This window comes from Papio anubis, chromosome 15, assembly GCF_008728515.1.
Source record: "Papio anubis isolate 15944 chromosome 15, Panubis1.0, whole genome shotgun sequence".
NCBI classification, from domain to species: domain Eukaryota; kingdom Metazoa; phylum Chordata; class Mammalia; order Primates; family Cercopithecidae; genus Papio; species Papio anubis.
This window is the reverse complement of record NC_044990.1, coordinates 28,059,390-28,077,680: the sequence shown is the minus strand read 5'-3', so window position 1 is coordinate 28,077,680 and position 18,291 is coordinate 28,059,390. Positions and strand designations below refer to the sequence as shown.

At 44.6% G+C, this 18,291-nt stretch overlaps 1 protein-coding gene across 1 annotated transcript in view; it reads left to right on the top strand.

The window, feature by feature from the left end:
- Window positions 1-17,238, top strand: part of EBPL (EBP like) — a 30,991-nt gene extending 13,753 nt beyond the window's left edge. The window contains exons 2-4 of the mRNA XM_003913885.4: window positions 8,372-8,441; window positions 14,799-14,937; window positions 16,753-17,238. Of these exons, the coding sequence (XP_003913934.1) occupies window positions 8,372-8,441; window positions 14,799-14,937; window positions 16,753-16,993 (450 nt within the window). The 3' untranslated portion in view covers window positions 16,994-17,238. The remainder of the gene's footprint in view (window positions 1-8,371; window positions 8,442-14,798; window positions 14,938-16,752) is intronic.
- The last annotated feature ends 1,053 nt before the right edge of the window (window positions 17,239-18,291 follow it).

Below are 18,291 nucleotides of genomic sequence, written 5' to 3'. Positions count from 1 at the left end.
GCATGGAATCTGTTATTGATGAGAGTCAGCTGTGGATGGTGCAGCCTAAAGTGGTGAGCCTGTGTTTGCTGATTTATATTTGTGAGTTCTGTTAGGGTAAGAGCCAGCCAGTCTCAGAATCACGGAACCTTCAGAGATGTCACCTGGAACTCTGATATGGACATGCTCACCCCTTTTCACCATGTGCTTTTTCTGACTTTCATCTGATTGACCTTCCTGGGGTGGGATGCAGCAGGATTGGCATGGGCTGCAGTGGGAGCGGACAAGTGTGATGATACAGGGAAGGGATACCACCTCTTAGAGTTGTTTGAGGGAAGAATCAGAGAGTTGCTACTGGTGTATGACCTACTTCATGAAGAAAAGCCAAGTGTTTGTTGGTCTGTTTGGCTCCCTTTTTACCTAAAACACAAGGGCAATGTCCTCGTGTAGAACCACTGCCCCTTCCCGGCAAAGCATGACCTGCTATTTAGACGGTGCCAGTGAACACTGACCCACCAGACCTGCCCATGTCTGCAGTGGGTCCTATTTTTTAAATCACATGAGAGCATTTTCTTTATATACTGAATGTTTCAGCCAAGGACTTTTGCAAGTCACACCTCTGGACCCATGTCATCTCTGCTATCACTGAAAAATAAGAAGAACTAAGGAATTAGGTGGCCCAGCTAATACTACATGATTCAGGGATAGCTGTGGAAAGTCTGGAGAATCAGCCTGGGATTGTATGTGTATTTGGTGTGTATTGCATGTAATCAACCTTGGCCCACCCTTAAGGAGCTTTACTAGTGGGGAAAGTAGAGAGGGAAACAAGTCATTGTCATGCAGTCTGGTGAGTGATAAGACTCTGTCCAGGCCTAGAGGTGGCACCGAGGAGGGAACTGGGGTTTCACTGGGTTTTTAAAGGCCGAAGAGGAGGTTACCAGGCAGCAGGGGAGGGGGGACTTAAGATTCACTTCAGACCCTTTGCCCTCATGATGGGTGCGCAGATCTTCTTCTCAGATTCTTATGAAAATGGCCCCTCCTCTGCTTTACCAAATGCTTTGACTTAAGCAGAATTATTGGTTAATCTTGCCCATGGGGCAGTCTAGCCCACTGGTTTCAAATTCCAAGTGATGATATCTCCATTTTAAAACTTACATTCTTTTTTTATTTTTTTTATTTTTTATTTTTTATTTTTTTTTTTGAGACGGAGTTTCGCTCTGTCGCCCAGGCTGGAGTGCAGTGGCCGGATCTCAGCTCACTACAAGCTCCGCCTCCCGGGTTCACGCCATTCTCCTGCCTCAGCCTCCCGAGTAGCTGGGACTACAGGCGCTCGCCACCTCGCCCGGCTAGTTTTTTGTACTTTTTAGTAGAGACGGGGTTTCACCATATTAACCAGGATGGTCTCGATCTCCTGACCTCATGATCCGCCCGTCTCGGCCTCCCAAAGTGCTGGGATTACAGGCTTGAGCCACCGCGCCCGGCCAAAACTTACATTCTTAACAATGAAAAAAACCTCAAAGGCAGACAAAGGATTTGAATAGAAATTCCTCCAAAGAGGTCAATATGTACATGAAAATATGTTTAGCATCACTAGGCAGTCATTGGGGGAAATACAAATCAAAACCACGGTGAGATACTCCTTCACACCCGTTAGGATGACTACTATTAAAAACAATAACAACAAAGGAAAATAACAAGTGTTGGCCAAGAATGTGGAGAATTGTTGGTGGGAATGCAAAACGGTGCCAGCGCTGCAGAAAGCTGTGTGGGAGCTCCTCAGAAAGCTAAACATTTACCTTAAGTTCCAGCAATTCCACTTCTACATATACACCCAAAGGAATTGAAACCAGGCACTGGAACAGATACTTGCAAACCAGTGTTCATAGCAGCAGACTTATGAGCCACAATAACTCCAAAATGGAAACAACCTAAAGGCCCATCAGCAAATGAATAAACACAATGCAGTGCCTACATACAGTGGAATATGATTCAGTCTTAAAAAGGAACAAAATTCTGACACATGCTACAACATGGGTGAACCTAGAAGACGCTATGCTAAGTAAAATAAGCCAGACATGAAAGGACAAATACAGTCATCACTGTGTAAAGACGTTTCAGTCAATAAGGGACGGAATATACCACGGTTGTCCCTTAAGATTATGATGGAGCTGAAAAATTTCTAATGCCTAGAGACGTCATAGCTGTCATAATGTTGTAGTGCAATGCATTACCTTTTCTATGTTTAGATGCACAAATACTTACCATTGTGTTATAATTTGCTACAGTATTCAGTACAGTAATGCTGTACAGGTTTGTAACCCAGGAGCAAAAGGCTGTCCATATAGCCTACATGTGAGGTAAGCGTTACACAACCTAGGTTTGTGTGAATACACTCTATGATGTCCACACAATGACAAAACTGTCTAATGATGCTTTTCTCAGAGCATATCACCGTTGTAAGGCTAAGCATGAATGTTTGGTCTCATTTCATTTATACGAATTATCTAAAATAGAGTCATAGATGCACAAAGTACAGTGCTGGGTGTTGGGCTGAGAGAGGGAAGAAATGGAGAATTCGTGTTTAGTGGGCACATTGTTTTAGTTTTGGAAGATGAAGAGTTCTAGAAATGGTGGCAATGGCTGCACACATTGTTAATGTACACAGTACCCCTGAGCACCACTGTTTGTGCCACAGGGCTGAGCAGGGCAAAAGCTGGACCCACGGGCCTCATACCATCCTCTGGGCTCCATCCCTGTCCTTCACCTCTCAGCCTGCCCACCCAGGCCCAGCTCTAGGCCTGCCTCCCTCTGGAATCTTTCCTCACTGTCCCAACTACAGCTCCCTCATCTTCCTCCAACCTTTATTGAATTGGAAGTCATTGTTAATCCAACTAGACAATAAGCCCCCTGAGGCCAAAACCTGGCCTATTATAAATTTTTTTTTTAAGTCCTAACAGTTGCCAAAAAAAAAGCCCATTCACTTAGTCATGGTACTCTTTATCCCATGTCTTTCTCTGTTTCTTTAATTAACTTTTTTTGAGGTATTGTAGATTCACATGCAGTTGTAAGAAATAATACAGAGGTCCCTTGTTTACTTTTCCCAGGTTTCCACGATGGTAACATTTTGGTGGGTTTTTAAAAAATTATCTTCGGCCGGGTGCAGTGGCTCACACCTGTAATCCCAGCACTTTGGGAGGCCAAGGCAGGTGGATCACCTGAGGTCAGGAGTTCGAGACCAGCCTGGCCAACATGGCGAAACTCCGTCTCTACTAAAAATACAAAAAATTAGCCAGGCATGGTGGTGGGCACCTGTAATCCCAGCTACTTAGGAGGCTAAGGCAGGAGAATTGCTTGAACCCAGAAGGCGGAGGTTGCAGTGAGCCAAGGTCATACCACTGCACTCCTGCCTAGGGAGCAAGACTCTGTCTAAAAAAAGAAAAAGTTATTTTCTATTTTGATAATTTTGGTACCAAACATTTTGTAAAACTATAGTATAATATAACCATCGTATGGACATTGATAGAGTCCACTGATCTTTTTCAGACTTCTTAGTTTTTTTGTGTGTGGAAGTGTGTGTGTGTGTATTAAGTTCTATATAATTTTATCAACTGGGTAGATTCACATATCAACCACAACAGTCCAGGTACTGAATAGTTCCAGCACTACAAGGATCCCTAGTGTTTTCCTTTTATAACTACACATCCCCCCACCCCACACCTCCATCCCCTAACCCCTGGCAACCACTAATAATGTCCTCCATTTCTAAAATCTATCATTTCAGAAAATTGTTACATAAATGTAACCACAGAGCCGGGCATGGCGGCTCAAGCCTGTAATCCCAGCACTTGGGGAGGCTGAGGCAGGTGGATCACTTGAGGTCAAGAGTTCGAGATCAGCCTGGCCAACATGCTGAAACCCCATCTCTACTAAAAATACAAAAATTAAGGAGGGCGTGGTGGTGCATGCCTGTAATCCCAGCTACTCAGGAGGCTAAGGCACGAGAATCCCTTAACATGGGAGGTGGAGGTTGCAGTGAGCCAAGATCGAGCCACTGCACTCTTGCCTGAGCGACAGAGCGAAACTGTGTCTCGTAAAATAAATACAGAAATGAAAATGAATGTAATCACTATGTAATCTTTTGGGATCGGCTTTTTGAAGAACATCAGTTTTTAGTTACCACAAATAAAGCTGCTATGAACATTCGTGTACTTGTTTTTGTATAAACATAAGTTTTTATTTTTCTGGGAGAAATACCCAAATGTGGAATTGCTGGGTCGTATGGTCATTGCATATTTAGTTTTAGAAGAAACTGCCAAACTCTAGTTTTTTTAGTGACTGTACCACTTCTATCCCTTCAGAAATGTGTGTTTGTTTCCGTTTTTCTACATCCTTACCACTATTTGATGTTGCCACTATTTTTTATTTTTGCCTTCCTTCCTTCCTTCCTTCCCTTCTTTCCTTTTCTCCCTTCCTTTCCTCCCTTCCTTTCCTTTCCTTCCTTTCCTCCCTTCCTTTCCTTTCCTTCCTTTCCTTCCTTCCTTTCCTTCCTTCCTCCCTCCCTCCCTCCTTCCCTCCCTCCCTTCTTTCCTCCCTTCCTCCCTTTCCCTTTCCTTTTCCCTTTCCCTTTCTTTTTTTTGACACAGTTTCACTCTGTCGCGAAGGCTGGAGTGCATTGGCACAATCACAGCTCACTGTAACCTCCGCCTCCCAGTTCAAGCAGTTCTCCTGCCTCAGCCTCCTAAGTAGCTGGAACTACAGGCACACACCACCACACCCAGCTAATTTTTTTGTATTATTAGTAGAGGTGGGGTTTCACCATGTTGGCCAGGCTGGTCTCGAACTCCTGACCTCATGATTCGCCCGCCTAGGCCTCCGAAAGTGCTGGGATTACAGGTGTGAACCACTGCACCCAGCCTTATTTTCGCCATTCTGATAAGGTATGCAGTGATACCTCACTGTGGTTTGAAGGTGTGTTTCCTTGGTGGCTAATGAGGTTGAACATCTTTCCATGTGCTTATTTGCCATCTTTATGTACTTTCCAGTGAGATGTCTATTCATTTCTTTTACCCATTTTCTAATCAGATTACTATTTTTAACTGTCTTGTTTTCTATTCTCCTTTTTATTTCTTTTAGGAAACGCTTATTAGCATGTACTATGTGTTAGCCATTTGGAATATAGAGATACAAGACAAAGAATTGGCACTCAGAGAACTGGCAGTTTCGGGAAGAGACAAGTGAGCAGGTTTCTGTGTAGGAGGGCACCGACCTCCCAGCAGCAGAATAGTACAATCTTGCTTCCTGGAGGAGGTGACATCTGATCAGCATTTGAAGGCATGAATATTTGTTACACTTGATGTGTATTATGCTATCTTTACATTTAGGACATTAATACAGTAAAAAATAGGGTATTCTAAAAGCCTCATCAGGGCATCCTTTATAAGTAATTTGTTGTATGAACTTAATTCAAGGTTAGCAAACACTGAACACAAATGCCATGTTTCTTGGGGATTCTAAGATAGAGATGACAGTACTCCAGATCCCAATGATGTGTGATCCAGTGGGAGCTGGGGATTCATAGCGAGCGGATAGCTGCTGGTTACAGAAACAAACTTAGTCACATGGGAATTTCAGGAGAGTGAGACATTAATTCTCATTAGGAGGTCAAAGAAGGTTTCTTGAAGAAGGGAGTTGGGGCTGGGATTTGAAAAATGAGTAGAACTTCAACAGGTAGATGTAAAAGGAAACGGATTTGTTATAGACTCATAGGTTCCTGCATGTTACTGATTTCCAGTTCCCCATCTTGCTCTTACCCAGAGTTGCTTCTGGGGAAAGGTCTGCAATCTAGTGTCAGACTCCACGTCTTACTAATGGGTCCAGTAGAAGAGGTCGCCAGTGGAGGTTGCATTTAGTTTTAGGATGAGATTCACAATCTATAGGAAGGAAGTCTTTCATCTTACAGATAGATGGCCTGAGGCCTAGAGAGGGTCAAATTCAGCCCAGCCCCATTGCCCCACTGGCCAGCCCAGTGGATGTGCTTTGTCTAGAAAGTTCTCAAGCCAAAGCAAGGAAGTGGTATGGATTTCACCCTATGGTTCTGCTAAAAATAAAAAAATTGGATGGTAAGAATAAAGTGTTGCAAAGTAAGTGGACTGGGGAGTACTTATTTGTTTATAAACACAGCTATTTGTCTCATATGATTTTTTTAAATGTCCTTTAAAGGATATGATTTTTGGAGCCTGGCACGGTGACTCACACCGTAATCCCAGCACTTTGGGAGGCCGAGGCAGGCAAATCACTTGAGGCCATGAGTTTGAAACCAGCCTGGCTAACATGGTGAAATCCCATCTCTACTAAAAATGACAAAAATTAGCTAAGTGTAGTGTCACATGCCTGTGGTCCCAGCTACTTGAGAGGCTGAGGCACTGGAATCGCTTGAACCCAGGAGGCGGAGGTTGCAGTGAACCAAGTCCAAGATCACACCACTGCACTCTACCCTGGGCGACAGAGCGAGATTCTGTCTCAAAAAAAAAAAAAACGACTTTTACATATACTCAGATAAACCACATTTACCAATTAAGCAACTTGCAAAGAGTGCCAAAACAAGACAAAATAAACCAACCTCAAAGCCTCTGTTCAGAGATTAAAATCAGTAAAAAGCTGGAAGATTTCATGAGATGGGGAGAAAGGTCTCTTCTGAATCAGAAAAAAAAAAGTAATTATAAACTGTAGAATAAACATAAGAAAGGCATGGCCCAAATATGAAGCAAACTAAAATGTAGCATGATTTTGAGAAATTCATGAAGAAAGGATATTTTGGGTTAGGCGCGGTGGCCCACGCCTGTAATCCCAGCAATTTGGGAGACCGAGGAGGGCAGATCACCTGAGGTCAGGAGTTCGAGACCAGCCTGGCCAACATGGGGAAACCGCATCCTTACTTAAAACACAAAAATTAGCCAGGCATGATTGCGGGCACTTGTAATCTCAGCTACTCAGGAGGCTGAGGTAGGAGAGTTGCTTGAACTCAGGACGTGGAGGTTGCAGTGAGCAGAGATCGCACCACCGCACTCCAGCCTATGCTTCAGAATGAGACTATCTCAGGAAAAAAAAAAAAAAAAAGGATTTTTCATTTGCAGCATTATCCTTAAATGACACAGGAGTCAGGATGTGGGATCCCTAAGGAAAGAAATTGTGGCCTATTACAGTGAACGCTGTTTCCATAATCACAACATTGTACTGTTAATTGGCTTTTCAGCTTGTAGAATCCAGTTACAGATAAAACAGGGAAGACAAATATGTTTAGAGAACAAGAAAGGACATGTAATCAGTCTTAACAATGCACAAGCAAACTGGACAGAAATTGAGAGTTGGAAACGGTGCGGGGAACCTGGTAGAGGCTGTCATACTCTTACGTGGTTAAGAAGCCCAGAGACTGCACGACATTGATGAGTGAGTGAGCTGAGGTTTTCAGGTTTTAAGTTACAAATTTGGGTAAGTAATAAAATAATACATCAGGAACTCGAAGGACTGCAAACGGGAGGGGAAGGAGTATCTATGAAACAATAGCTTTTCCCACTAGCAGTCGAAGGAAATAGTGTAAGTATATTATGAAATCACTGCGGGAACTGCAAAGAGACGTGATTGAGAGTGGTGACCTCTGGGGAGGCAGGACCCAGTTTTAATGTCATACAAATGATTGTTTTGTTTAAAAGGAATGAGGAAAAAGTTCTATTGACCAGCAGCAAAATGTGTTCAAAGGAGCAACATGACCATTAGATATCCCAGTGGCTTCTAGCTGTTTTGTTTTAGAAATCTTAGGCAAAGAAGCACTTCAGTGATGGGAAAATACTAAGTGTAATTGCAGATATTTTATTACCTGAATGTTAAATGTAGACTGTAACTGTTTTAAATCTTCCTAAACTTGCCCATATATAGGAGAGAGGGGAGGATTGCTCAATGCTGGTATAAACTCGATTGCCTTTCTCTTTAAGATCTTAGATTTTTTTGAGGTAAAAAAAAAAGTGAACTTCTGTGAGGTTCTACTCAAAGACTTAAGATCCCTGGAATAATCTAGAGCTTACTCTATTTAATACAATAAACTCTTATGCAAAAATTTCACTTTTTCCGCAAAAGAACACATCTCTGCTTTTACAATGCCAGTCACTGAAAAGCAACATTAATTGTACATTAGGGTGAGACATACCCATTTCCAAGGTCCGGGTAACCAGGCCCCAGGATCGCATCCCACAAGGTTGTGTGGATGTTTCCAGGCTCTGGCCAGGATGTGAGCCATGGAGAAGGGTGGGGGATGGAGCCAGGCAATGCCATGTGTCTACGGTGCCATCCTGTGGTTGTGATGCTGTATTAGAGCATGTCTTCATTTTCTCCTCTCTAGGAAGGCCCTTTTGTCTACTTGTCTTTAGTAGGAAACGTTGCAAATTCCGATGGCTTGATTGCTTCTTTATGTAAGTAATTAAAAATGTTTGCGTTTGAAATGTTGGAGGAGGTTTATTGCAAGTGTGACTGTCAAATAAATGCCTCTATCACATATTGTATGATTTCATTTATATGAAATGTCCAGAAGAGGTGAATCTGTAGAGACATTGTAGATTACTGGTTGCCTGGGAATGAGGGTAGGGGTGGGAGTGTTGGGGGGAAATGAGGAGTGACTGCTAATGGGCACAGGTTTCTTTTTGGGGTAATGAAATGTTCTAAAATTAGATTGTGGTGATTCAAACCTGTGATTATACTAAAACCAATTCTTAGGTAGATTGTGTGGCATGTGAATTACATCTTAATAAAGCTGTATGTTAAACTATTTGAGCCTGGGCAACACAGCAAGACCCTATCTTTAAAAAAAGATTTTTAAATGAGCCAGGTGTGGTGGTGCACACCTGTAGTCCTAGCTACTCAGGAGGCTGAGGCGGGAGAATCTTTTGAGTCCAGGAGTTCAAGGTTGCATTGAGCCACAGTTGCACCACTGCACTCCAGCCCAGGTGACAGAGGAAGAGTCCATCTCTAAAAAACAATACATAAAATAAAAAATGTTACTAGTGAGTGGCTGGGTGCGGTGGCTCACGCCTGTAAACCCAGCACTTTGGGAGGCCGAGGCAGGCAGATCACAAGGTCAGGAGATGGAGACCATCCTGGCTAACACAGTGAAACCCCATCTTTACTAAAAATACAAAAAATTAGCCAGGCATGGTGGCGGGCACCTGTAGTCCCAGCTACTTGGGAGGCTAAGGCAGGAGAATGGTGTGAACCTGGGAGGCGGAACTTGCAGTGAGCCAAGATCGCACCTCTGCACTCCAGCCTGGGCAATAGAGCAAGACTCCCTTTCAAAAAAAAAAAAAAATGTTGGTAGTGAGTGCAGATGGAAGAACTTGTAGCATTTAAACTGGGTGCTTTTCCCATACTTTTAATATCAACTTTCTTTTTATTGTACATACTTTTTTGTGGTCTTATAGATCCTTTCCAAAAGTCTTCTTGCTCATTGTCAGTCAATTAGCATCGATGTCCTACCATGTACTGTGTCAGTACCGACAGTTATTTATTTTTTTTTGCCACTTTATAAAACTGCCTTTCTCAGGATAACTGCTTTCAGGTTTTGCTTCTGAAACTTTGCATCATTTCTTTTTTTTTTTTTTTGAAATGGAGTCTCGCTCTGTCGCCCAGGCTGAAGTGCAGTGGCACGATCTTGGCTCACTGCAAGCTCCACCTCCCGGGTTCATGCCATCATTCTCCTGTCTCAGCCTCCCGAGTAGCTGGGACTACAGGTGCCCGCCCACGCCCGGCTAATTTTTTGTGTTTTCAGTAGAGACAGGGTTTCACCATGTTAGCCAGGACGGTCTCAATCTCCTGACCTTGTGATCTGCCCGCCTCGGCCTCCCAAAGTGCTGGGATTACAGGTGTGAGACACCGCACCCATCCTGTTTATCTCATTTCTTTTCGTGACTCAGAAATCATTTCCAGCTAGGATCTGTGTGAGGGACTCCTGTTTACCACTAGTGTTAGGAAACATCTAGAGAATTGAGTAGGCTCATTAGTACTTCCCAAAGGAAAAGGTGTCATCTTTGATGCCTCAACTCCTAGCCAAGGAGTCTGAGTCCCCTTGACCAGAGTTGAGCCATTTCAGATCCAGGGGCCCAGCTGAATGCAGCTATGCACTTTTGATCGGCTGCATTAAACTTTGCTCGGGGATTGCTAGTGAAGCCCAGAGGCTGACAACGCCAGCCTGAGTCATGGCTCCTCCTGCTGAGCATCCTCTTCTCTTTGCCAGATGCTGTGCTGACATCTCCTCCTCTGGCTGTCCTGCCTGACATGAGAGAAAGCAAACAGCCCAGATTTGGCTCAATCCCATGAAATGCGAATGTCTAACACAGGCTTTCTCCATCATCTTCACGTTTACATTACGCACCTTAAAGAAGTGAAAACTAGCTGGGTGCAGTGGCTCGAGCCTGGAGCCCTAGCTACTTGGGAGGCTGAGGCAGGAGGATTATTTGAGCCCAGGAGTTTGAGTTTAGCCAGGGCAACACGGTGATACCCTATTTCTAAAAACCAAAATGCAGTAAAAACTCATTTAATGAAGGTGTCCTTTATTTTCATGAAAGTAAAAATCCAGTAGAAAATGTAAAGCAAGTAGTAGTTCCCAGACTCCAAAGTGCCCCAAATCACCTGGGCATCTTACTCAAATGCAGATTCTGATACTGTGTGTCTAGAGCAGGACCTTCTGAGGATGACCTGTGTTCTGACCTTGGCTTCACTGGAATGCAGGGCCGGCCTTAAACGTCATGAATACTCGGTGTGTCCTGGTCTCCACTCTGGTTGGGGACACAACAATGGCTCTGGTTGAGGAAATCTACCCTGATCCTTAGTTTGCATCTTTTCCCTGTAAACCTCACCTAAGCCCCGTTATCAGTCACAGAATCAATGGAAATGATCACATCATCAGGCTCTCTAATGCTCCTGTTTGCCTTTTTATTGTTTCAGTGTTTAATAAGCAAAGAGATGGTCAAAGTTTAGCAGTAGAGGAGATACCAGGGGGACTGCCACAGGGAGATGCACAGGGACTGGTGGATTCCAGGGCCCCTTACTGAATGTCCCCTACCTTCCTCTCAGGCATTAACCTTCCCCACCGGCAGCTCTGCTAAACTGTCTGTAGATTCAGACACATTATATTCTCAGCTCAAGGCCTTTATACATGCTCCTCCCTGAAACACCCTTATTTTTCACTCAGATTTGGAGTCATCTCTTGTGGTATAAGGCCTGAAATTAGGATTCAGTATTATGTCTGCTTTTTTCTTCTTCTTCTTCTTCTCCTCCTCCTCCTTCTTCTTATTTTAAACAGAGTCTCGCTCTGTCTCCCAGGCTGGAGTACAGTGGCTCAATGTCGGCTCACTGCAACCTCTGCCTCCCAGTTCAAGTGATTCTCCTGCCTCAGCCTCCCTAGTAGCTAGAACTACACGTGTGCACCACCATGCCCGGCTAGTTTTTGTATTTTAATAGAGACAGGGTTTCACCTTGTTAGCCAAGCCAGTCTCAAACTCCTGACCTCAAGTGATCCACCCACCTCAGCCTCTCAGAATGCCGGGAGTACAGGTGTGAGCCATCCTGCCTGGCCAGGATTCAGTATTATGTCTGTTTTGATATCTGGTGAGATCCAGGGGGGGCCTCAAATGACCAAACTGCAAGTCTCCCTCCCCACTCTGCTTCCACATATAAGGTTCCCTAACCAGATAGCTCCCCCTGTCAAGGGGAGCAGGCGCAGTGCCTGCTTGTCCCCTCAGTAGCAGGCTTCAGTTCCCACCAGTCTGCCCATAGAATTATCCAAACAAGCCAATCGTATCCTTTCTCGGGAACCAGGGCTCAACCCACCCCCTCCTCTTGTTACTGCAAAGCCTGCCTCTGTGGCCCCTGCCCGATCACTGTTCCCAGGTACGACCCCTATGTGGCCCTGCATGGCAAGATGTCCTCCTTCCCTAGGCCATGAGTGTATGTGACTAATAAACCTCCTCCATCTCATCTGCCCAGTGTCGGGTGTTGTGTGTTCAGCCATCACCATGGCCCTCAGGCAGAAGTCCATCCCTCACCAACAGGGAAGAGAGGCAGTGATCAAAACACCTCCTCCAGGAAGTCTTCCCTGATGTTTGTAGTCTGGCTTCAGTGCTACTTCCCTGCCATCGTATTCTCTAGCCACCACTGCCTGGTTTTCAGCCTCACTAAAATGTGGGCCACTAAGGGCCGACATTTGGTCCTACTTGCAGCTGCATTCTTGGGGCCTACCACAGCACTTCCAAATGCTAAAAAAAAGACTTGTTGAAGGCTGGGCACGGTGGCCCACGCTTGTAATCCCAGCATTTTGGGAGGCCGAGACAGATGGATCACTTGAGGTTAGGAGTTTGAGACCAGCCTGGCCAACATTGTGAAACCCTGTCTCTACTAAAAATACAAAAATTAGGCCAGGTGCAGTGGCTCAAGCCTGTAATCCCAGCATTTTGGGAGGCCAAGGCAGGTAGATCACTTGAGGTCGGGAGTTTGAGACCAGCCTGACCAACATGGTGAAACCCCATCTCTATTGAAAATACAAAATTAGCCAGGCATGGTGGCACGTGCCTCTAATCCTAGCTACTGGGAGGCTGAGGCAGGAGAATCACTTGAACGCAGGAGGTGGAGGTTGCAGCGAGCTGAGATCTGACCATTGCACTCTAGCCTGGGCAACAGAGTGAGACTCCGTCTCGGTCAATCAATATTAGCTGGGTGTGGTGGTGGGTTCCTGTAGTCCCAGCTACTTGGGAGGCTGAGGCTGGAGGATCACTTGAACCTGGGAGGCGGAGGTTGCAGCGAGCCGAGATCGTGCCATTGCACTCCTGGCTAGGCAACAGTGAGACTCCTTTTCAAAAAAAAAAAAAGACTTGGTCAATATCTCTTTTTATTCCTGAAGAACTGACATTTTACTTAAGTGATATTTTATTAGATTTTAAGTGCACTAACTGGTGTATTTCACCTTTTGTATGTATATTTAAATTTAGGGGAGAAACGTTTCAATATGACAGTGTTTTCCAGTTAGTTATTGAAGGGCACAGGAGACTGCAGACAGTTGGCTAAGGACAGGTTGCTGACTCTCGGTGGCCTCTCACAGAACATCCGCTCAGCACGTGCCTTGTGTGTTATTCCATTAAATAGCTAATCCTCTTACTGTCCTTTCTCTTAGGGCAGCCTTTCGTTAGAAACTTTTGTCCCAGGCCCCGAGGGATCCTTCCTCTGACCTTTATGAGACAAGAACTGTGTGCTGCTCAGTAGCAGATCACGGGCTCCTCTGTGGCCATCACACCTCTTCTGGATAATGCGAGATAGTATTAAAGGGGGAGACAAGGTCATCACTTCCATTTTTTTCACTGTAGTCATTTGAGGTCTTAGGACCAGCATGTATTACTTTTACACATTAAGAAAATAATTAAATAATTTTTAATGGCCTCTACAATACCTGGCCATCATTCCAGCCCTAAAAAGACTCTGAGTCATGGTGATCCCAAGAAGAAACCATTCTGATAATGGGTCTGGATGGATCTCTAAGAGCACACTGGCTCCCCAAGCAGCACAGCTGAGACTGTGTGAGGGCCATTGTGAGTCCCCTATCCCTGTGGGCGGAGACCCCCTCTGCCCACTCTGATTCATTCTGCAGTCCGGGCTCTCTCCTCCCCCTGCTGCCCGCTGTCCCTTCAGCACCTAGTTTCTCTTCTGTTATTAATAAACGTGTTGTTGTTTTGAGACAGGGTCTAGCTCTTGTTGCCCAGGCTGGAGTGCAGTGGTGCAATCTCAGCTCACTGCAACCTCCGCCTCCCAGGTTCTAGTGATTCTCTTGCCTCAGCCTCCCAAGTAGCTGAGATTACTGGCATGTGCCACCACGCCCAGCTAAATTTTATATTTTTAGTGGAGACAGGGTTTCACCACGTTGGCTGGGCTGGTCCCAAACTCCTGACCTCAAGTGATCCACCCACCTTGGGCTCCCAAAGTGCTGGGATTACAGGCGTGAGCCACCGTGCCTGGCCAACAAACATGGTTTTTTTTGTTTTGTTTTGTTTTGAGACCGAGTCTCGCTCTGTTGCCCAGGCTGGAGTGCAGTGGCGTGATCTTGGCTCACTGCAAGCTCCGCCTCCTGGTTTCACGCCATTCTCCTGTCTCAGCCTCCGGAGTAGCTGGGACCACAGGTGCCCGCCACCACGCCCGGCTAATTTTTTGTATTTTTAGTAGAGACAGGGTTTCACCGTGTTAGTCAGGATAGTCTTGATCTCCTGACCTCGTGATCTGCCCGCCTCGGCCTCCCAAAGTGCTGGGATTACAGGCGTGAGCCACCATACCTGGCCCTAAACGTGTCTTTTATAAACATGTCCTTCATAGCAAATTTCCCACATCTCCATTATACTTACATAATTTATATGGAAATTTTGAAGTAAGGAATTACAATGTATTTACCAAGATCATGACTGGAGATTGTCTTTGCAAAATCTGACCATGTTGAATTATTTTAAAATTCTGCTACTTACATTGAAGAGGGTGGGGCTGAGGAGGGCGCGTATGTGAAAGCATGCTGGAAACTGAATGATTGGACACCTATAACCGGCTGCTGTTCTTAGTGCTTGTGTCAGGTGGTGAATGCATTTTGGTCCCAGGGCTTCTCCTGCCTTCCGCTAAGGCATCGTGAAGAACGCAGAGAGAGTGGCGATAACTCATTTTATCTCCACCTTAAAGGAAAGAAAGGTCATTTCCATGGACTGTCATAAAAACTGTTGCCATTTGAGTAACAACGTGGATTTTGTCTTTAGGGAAAGAATATGGCAAAGCTGATGCAAGATGGGTTTATTTCGATCCAACCATTGTGTCTGTGGAAATTCTGACTGTTGCGCTGGATGGGTCTCTGGCATTGTTCCTCATTTATGCCATAGTCAAAGAAAAACATTACCGGTAGGTGCCCTTCTTCCGTCCTGCTGGAAGGAGGGGAAACATTATGTGTCCCAACACTTAGGTGACCTTTGGAGTAGGTTGTGACCACATGTATTTGTTAGATAAAAGATAGAAGAATAGAGGCCTGGCACGGTGGCTTACGCCTGTAATCGCAGCACTTTGAGAGGCTGAGGCGGGAGGATCACCTGATCTCAGGAGTTTGAGACCAGCCTAGGCAACACAGTGAGACCCTGTCTCTACAGGGAATAAAAAATTTAAAAATTAGGCATGGTGGCACGTGCCTGTAGTCCCAGATACTTAGGAGGCAGAGGTGGGAGGATCACCTGAACCTGGGAGGTCAAGGCTGCAGGAAGCCATGATCACGCCACTGCACTCCAACCTGGTTGACATAGTAAGACCCTGTCTCCAAAAAAAAAACCAGAATAGAAATGAAAATTATTTGATGTGAGATAAGTGTGATGGTGCTACTAGGATCATTTCAGACTTTTCCGAATCAAAACCTAGACTCTGTAGAGGCAAAAATGGTGCTAACACTCTTGGATGATTTGCCACCAATACTTTAGAGAATAAATTGGTAATACGTCCATCCTTTTTTCCCCCCAAATCATTTAAGAAAACTCCTGTCCCACTTGACAAAAAGTAAATTATCTTACATAATTCGGAGTCAGACTTGCAAGATAAATAAGAAATCTTCTCAGAAGCAGATTGTGAAGGGTATGGGGTGGGCAGAGTGCAGAGAGGCCAGGTGCAGTGGCTCATGCCTATAATCCCAGCACTTTGGGAGGCCGAGGCAGGCGAATCACAAGATCAGAAGTTCTAGACCAGCCTGGCCAACATGGTGAAACCCCATCTCTACTCAAAATACAAAAATTAGCTAGCCAGGCATGGTGGTGGGCGCCTGTAGCCCTAGCTACTCAGGAGGCTGAGGCAGGAGAATTGCTTGAACCTGGGAGGTGGAGGTTGCAGTGAGCCGTGTTGGTTCCACCACCCCCAACCTGGGTGACAGAGTGAGACTCTGTGTCAAAAAAAAAAAAAAAAAAAAGATTAAAAAGGTATCCATCCTATCAGACTCTGAGAGACTATAAACTCTCCTCCCTTCCTTTTCTTTCCTTAGGGACAGAGTGGCCTGGGGTGAATAGATTGCTATCCTGAGATGTCAAGTAGGCACAGCTGTATTCAATTTTCCACCATCTTGTAATGAAGAAGTCTTATTTAAAGCTTCCTTCCCCACCCAGTTTTAGAGAGATAGTTGGCAATAAAAATTAAATTTTTCCTTGGTACCTTGACATATTTTTCACTCCATGACTATGGTTGCAAACTTACTACATGTACCCATGTGTTTATTATTTCAAACATTTGTAATATTTGCATTATTGAGCATTTACTTGCCCAGTGCTGGGCTCTTTATCCTCATATCTCATCTAGTCTGCGCTACACTGTTTGAGGAAGGGGTTATTACTCACTCTTCCCTTTTATAATGGCTCTTGGTGAGATTCACAGTCAGGCCTCTCTGTGCTAAGTCAGGTGTGATCTCACTAAATTTCCCTAAGAATGGGTCAGGATCCCTGAGGGTCCTTACTTAACTCTGAGAATAATCTAGAAAGGGCAGTGTTGCTCCCCTAAGGAAAGAATGAGCCTTCATTAATTAGATTGACTTGCCCTCATCAAAATAGCACCACCCAACACCTGAGGCCCAACTTAGGGAGGTTTTCATAGCAAAGACTGTTGATGCTGCCATTACAGACAAGATATCATGACTCTGATGCCAAACTGTGCCAAGCTGGTGGTTCATCCGGGCTTCTTTCTCTCCAACAGGCATTTCCTGCAGATCACCCTGTGCGTGTGCGAGTTGTATGGCTGCTGGATGACCTTCCTCCCAGAGTGGCTCACCAGAAGCCCCAACCTCAACACCAGCAACTGGCTCTACTGTTGGGTTTACCTGTTTTTTTTTAACGGTGTGTGGGTTCTGATCCCAGGACTGCTACTGTGGCAGTCGTGGGTAGAACTCAAGAAAATGCATCAGAAAGAAACCAGTTCAGTGAAAAAGTTTCAGTGAACTTTCAAAACCATAAACACCATTATCTAACTTTATGAGCCAAAATGAATCAAATCTTTTTATTTGGCCAAAATGTGACACATTCCAGTCTACACTTTGATTTTGTATTGGTGCTCCTGAACAACCTTTTTCAAATTGGTTTTAAGGTGACCAGTTTTCGTTGTGGTGTTGTTCAATTAAATGGTGATATAGGGAAAAGAGAACAGATTTGAATTTGTAATAATAAAATTTTTAATTATACATTTTATGGCTCGTATTAATTGTTCCACATTAGTAAAACCAATTATTGTAGAATACTATAGTGTTATATTAATTTTTTATTCCACAGGACATGTTCTTGCATCATCTTTTAATCTTCTCACTAGTCTTTTTTGATTACCAATGTGAAACCAGAAATGAATTGAAAGCTTCTGTTTTTATATTTATACTATTTAAAATTTGTGAACCCAACAAAACATGAAGATAGGAGCTGGTGAGTGAGCTGACTCCTCCTGAGTAAATGGGTAAGCACTGGGGGCCCACGCAGATAGAGGATTGATTTATATCCTTTTTCAAGGAGGAAGATTGAAGATGCCTTGCAGAAATACGTAATACATTATAATGAAAAGTAAATCAGGAAATAGGAACACAGGGAAAGTGAGAGTGAGAAATAATAAGATGAACATGACATAAATATGCAAAATGCATGCCCTAACCTTCTACAGAATTGAGAGAAGGAAAGCACCAATTTGGCACTTACCCTCAGCACCAAGAGGGATGTGTGATTACATTTTGTTTCAGAAAACACTTGTCTGGGAGATGAATTAGCAGTTCTGTGGTGGCTGGGGAGCAGGTAGTTACATTAACTTGTTCAGCGCTTGCCTTTCTTACTGGACTCTTAAGCTCACGGATCTGATCTCTGCCTTGCCCAGCACATAGACCAGGCCCTTGGTATGTTGTGGCGGATGCTGTAGCTCTGATAGCTCAGTCTGTGTTCCACTCTCCTTCTAGGTTGGCTTCCTACCCTGCAGAGGCTGCAGGCCCTGGTCCCAGATGCCAGATTGGTTTTACCTTTCAGAAGTACTTGAGAGATTTGGAGGGTGAAAATACAGAGGCCACTTTCTACTGTTTCCTTTCTCTCTCTCTCTCTCTTTCTCTCTCTCTCCCCTGTCTTCTTCCCTCCCTCTCTCTCCCCACCACCCCCACTGTCTCTCCGTCTTTTCTGTTTTGTGCAGACAAGTAAGGTCATGGAAATGTGAGAGTTTGGCATTAGTATACAAAGTGTCCAACTCCCTGGGTGTCAAGAGGCAGTCAAGGCT